Here is a 4,842-nt window from a genome sequence, read left to right on the forward strand (position 1 = left end):
ACTCTAAAGTGCGCGAAAATGAACGAACCAGCAAAGTTGAGCTGAAGGGGGCGGAGTGTATAGAAACTGTCAACAGTTCATAGTATAAATGATACACGTGTTGACTTTTGACGAATAAATTAAAACATTTAACACTTACATAAACACTTCTCTCATATCCGCTTCTTTTTAACTGCTGTACATCGAAACTCTGAGACATTCACTTCCTAAAAAGGGTGCAGGGATTGCCATGGCTGGATCGACCTGTCAAGGGGCACCAGGACAGAACTTGCAATTGAGAGTCTCAGTATAAAATTATTGTATTGTGATCATTTTAGTTGAAATGTGCACCATGTGAAGAAAATATGAATTAAACTAGTAAAAATCTTAACACTACATTTTGACACAAGGCCACAACATTTGCTTATCAAGTAAAACTCCCATATTTGTTGATTTTGTACTTCAGTGATGCAAATTCCCTAACAAGGTTTGCTATTAATCAAATAACCAAAACCATTTGCCATACAACAAACTGGGGCCCCCTGCAGTTGCCAGCTTCGTCCTGTAGGTAATTGTTACCCAGTCATTTTACGGTCATGACTGCTACAAGAACCATTTCTCTATTATTTGCATTACAACCTAATGCACAACTTAAATCTGGTCAGTGCTTTTCAGACAACAAAAAATGACACGATTGCAAGATGCGGATTCACTATCTCATAGTTTTGATTTACCATGAGTATATTTTATTCATTTTTTAGTCTCTATATCAATTGTTTCTTTACTTGGTGGAAATGGGCTTCCACAATGACGACCCATACCATGTTAATGGAGAGAACCCACGAGGACCCTGAATGCACCAGAGAAAAGAATCAAAGAAGCCATCTGCAGCATTACATTGTGACCAGTCTCCATGCAACTCCCCAGAAGACAGGACTCAGAGGTGATTCATTTTACAAGAAGCGGCTTAAACATTTAAACAGTTTGAGGATACAAATAGTTTTTTTCATCCGTTTTCATTTACCCTTTCACAGTGTTGTGCCTGAGAACAGGAACACTGATCTATTATTGTTGTTGAGAGGGATTCAGCCTGTGTGTGTACGACTGCAAGCACCCATACTTTTGTGCCTAGTGTTTTCATTTAATCTGTACAGTGGGCAGAGCCTAATTGGGTGCTTTTGCACTAAAAATAAATTGAAGATGACGTTTTATTTAGATTAATAAGCTTTTTATTTCTGCTTGGCCTCACCTTCTTTCCCTACAGGTCTGGTCACGCTACACATTGGCAGATTTACTCTACTTGCACTGTGCTGCCATCCAGTGGTGCCACAGTGACAGCTGAGCTCTCTCCAACATACTGTACGCTGTTAGAGGTTTGAAAAATAGTAGCCTTTATTTTCTGATGGTGGCATTTACAGGTGGTGTGGCGTGCTGTATTGGTACATGTGGTAAAGAACATAGTACAAACATATGAACACATCTCAGGCAAAGTAAGCAGAACCGATAACTACTGACGGTTGGATATGGACAAGATAAATAATCTAATTTATGCCGTTCTTTTCTAAAACTACAAAGAATGAGGCTTCAGCATTGCCCTTCAGCATCCAGTGAGTAAACGTACACTCTTTCCCACAAACATGTGCCCTGCTAAATTATTCAAATGAATGACATATATAGTTCTAGCATTACTCAAAAAACAGATATTACAGAATCACAGAATAACATCAAATCTTGATTTAACACACAAAGAATAAAATAACACATTAGAAAAAAAGCACTACAGGAAAACAAGCGGTTGCAAATGAAACTGAAGACACCGATATGGTTTGGTTGACATTAGCCCAAGCAACTGTGGATATAGCTTGTATGTCACATGTGAACATGATGCGATTCCTAAAATGGCTCACATAGAAAAAAAAAACATTCTGTCAATGTTTGGAGTACACTTCAGAGTTAGGAGTTCACTGTTTAGGGGTTTGTATGTCAATGCAAATGTTGACGTAATAGGCATTTTGCTTTGATTTCTGCACACTTTCCATTGAAATTCTTTGAAAATAGGATACATTTGGAGGGCAGTTCCTCAGGGACCACAATAAGAGAAACGTTTAAGAATTTGAAAATCAGAACATCTGCAAAATGAGCAAAGTTGATCAAACTGATTTTAAGCTAATCGTTTATGTTGATGGCTCTGATACACAAGCTGTAACTGCAGTCACCACGGCTTAACTGACGCTTGAGATTATTGATGACACGTTTGGTTTCTGATACAATAAGCTCTCCATAAATAAGAAAAAGAACCTTAAATTCTGACAAATAATATTCTTTTACATCGATATACAAACAACAGAACAAAGGATCATAAATACGGGGCAGACTGGCGCCCCCAACATTCAATAACATTAATAGTACTGTGTTTTACAAATGCAATATGATTAAAGTACATTGTCAGTTGGTGTTGTGATGGGAAACGTCACATTTCAATAAACTAATGAGCCAAATCTGGCTTTATCATGCGTATGTGGTCATGTAGGCTGTAATAATGGCGACTGAAACATTCTTCTGAAACAACAGGTCAGACGTGCTTAAAGGGCCACTGTGGAGCATCTATTTTCATAAGTGTAAAATCACCTGAAAATAACAATCTCTCTGTTTTTATTACCTTACACTGGCTCTTAGAGAGCACCTTTCACGTTTCTCCTACACGCTTGGAAAGAAAGAAGTGAGCTGAAGGGTATTCAGCGAGTCACTACTAGATGCCACTAAGTCCTGCACACTGGTCCTTTAAAAGACAAGCTGACATGGAGGGAAAGGAGTGGAAAGTAAACAAATGTTAAGTGGGTGAAATGGATACATAAGCCAAGTCTCCAAACTCTCCAACTCATATTCTGGTTTAAAAAGGGGCACTGGAAGCCTTCAAATCAGACAATAAGAACTACAACGCCTTGAATTTGCCATGCAGAGGTAAAGATTTTCTGTATTTTTAGCCTCTTCTATACATTGTATTAAATTACATACTGTATATTTGTATATGTCATTTTAGGCTAAACTCTAGTAGTAAAACTCATACTGTCAAAGGGGTCGGCTGAGGTGTGACTCAGCAATTCTGACTATTACACAAATACGGTAACTGGTTTGACTAAAGTACTTATGTACAAATACTGTCTGTCATATTTACACAGTTCTATGCATTGATAGAAATAACATTTGATTTCAATGTGTGGAGGAAAGATAAACTTTAGACACACCGCGGTTTGAAACTTTTCAGCTTCTGTCCTGGAATATTAATTACTGCTAAGTGGCACAATTTTATAAAATACGTATTATAAGTTCAATTTCTCTAATTTGCTTTAAAGATACTGACATGTCGTTTCTAGTTTTCTGAATCGAGGAGGGGATCAATATAAACAATAAATGTCTGAGGTAAAAACTCAGTAAAAATCTAAGGAGACTTCAAGTCTGCCTCAGCGCGTCGGGATGCAGAGTAACAAAAACAGCAAAGTGAAGGACGGAAGGAACAGGATGTCAAGTCTTATCCCTGATATCGCGACGTCCTCCGGAGATGAATGATGGCAGGCACTTGAATGTCATGGTTGTGCGAGTGTGTGAGGAAAGTGGTGGATAGTCACATGAGACTGATAGTCCTTAAAGAATGTTTCTTGGAAAACAAAAGATGGAAGAAAAGCCATCTCCTCTTCCTCATGATTCCATCTCGTCTTCGTCGAACGACGGTGGCACAAAGCTGAGCACCTCCTCATAGGTTAACCCTGAGAGACAAGAAACGGTATGAGAGGTTATTTACTACTGTTTTCTGAAACATCTTCCCAGCAGCTCAGGCTCACACACCCACAATGTGCCCACTTACTCTTCCACTCCTCAATTTCCAGCTCACGGCTTTCGAAGCTCTGGTCATAAGGCTCCGCTTCGGGCTCGTCGTCCGGATCGTGGTATTGAGCAAAGTACGGGTGGGCCAGAGCCTCAGACGCTGTGATTCGTTTGTCTGTGTCCAGCACCAGCATTTTCTCCAGCAAGTCCACCGCTTGAACACAGTGAGGAGACAACAATGAGTATGTGAAAGACACCAACCTAAACCTTCATCTGTTATCTTGCAATACAAGATAGACGTTAAGACTCCTCACGTTTTTACATAACTATTTCATTTCACATTTTAATTAACCTGATTTATCTTTCAAATTATCTTCCCTAATACCTATACACAAGGTTTATATGTTTTTAAAAATATTTGAATAATTATTGTCTTCCTCTCTTGGAATACTCTTCTTTGTTTCAATATTTGACTCATGTCATAGTAAATCAGCATCGCCCCTCACTGATCTTTCATAAACAAAAGGATGAATGATCATTATGATACCACTAGAGGGACTCAGTGAACCATGAGCAGCGTTGGCCATGGTGTGATGCTGAAACAGGAACTTACCAAGAGGGTTGGCACCAATAAACACATCAGCAAAGTTCCTCTTCGGCATGTGGGCAAGTGAGTTAATGTAGTTCCTCGCCTGTGAGAAAAGATTAACAGAACAGTCAAAACTATCAAAGATGTGGTATAAGGTTGCACTTTGTCGTGCTACAGCTTAGAACACAAAATCTTTTGACATATTTAACACTGATTTCCTACATTTTCCTGGTGCAAAAATGATTATGACTGTACATCCTTCTGGTAAGACGTGCTTCAACCACTTAAATCATGACCCAAATCACACACATTACACAAACCTGCCCTAATTTTTCACAATCAGTATGTGTTACCACAGATAAGCTCATAAGAATACACTGGCAAAGCACTCTGGGAAGCCTTGCTGAGACAAACACAGTGAGTCAGAGAGGAAAAGGGAGTAAGTGGAGTGA

At 39.0% G+C, this 4,842-nt stretch overlaps 1 protein-coding gene across 2 annotated transcripts in view; it reads right to left on the bottom strand.

Annotated features, from left to right (window-relative positions):
- Positions 1-1,346: 1,346 nt before the first annotated feature.
- The window catches only part of mapk14b (mitogen-activated protein kinase 14b), a 22,020-nt gene continuing 18,524 nt past the window's right edge, over positions 1,347-4,842 (bottom strand). For both annotated transcript variants that reach the window (XM_070992071.1, XM_070992080.1), the window contains exons 10-12: positions 4,415-4,493; positions 3,842-4,015; positions 1,347-3,743 (exon numbers count right to left, since the gene is read on the bottom strand). In XM_070992071.1, coding sequence (XP_070848172.1) covers positions 3,676-3,743; positions 3,842-4,015; positions 4,415-4,493 — 321 coding nt within the window. In that variant the 3' untranslated portion in view covers positions 1,347-3,675. The remainder of the gene's footprint in view (positions 3,744-3,841; positions 4,016-4,414; positions 4,494-4,842) is intronic.

The sequence above is a fragment of the Chaetodon trifascialis genome, chromosome 3 (genome assembly GCF_039877785.1).
Source record: "Chaetodon trifascialis isolate fChaTrf1 chromosome 3, fChaTrf1.hap1, whole genome shotgun sequence".
Classification (NCBI taxonomy): Eukaryota; Metazoa; Chordata; class Actinopteri; order Chaetodontiformes; family Chaetodontidae; genus Chaetodon; species Chaetodon trifascialis.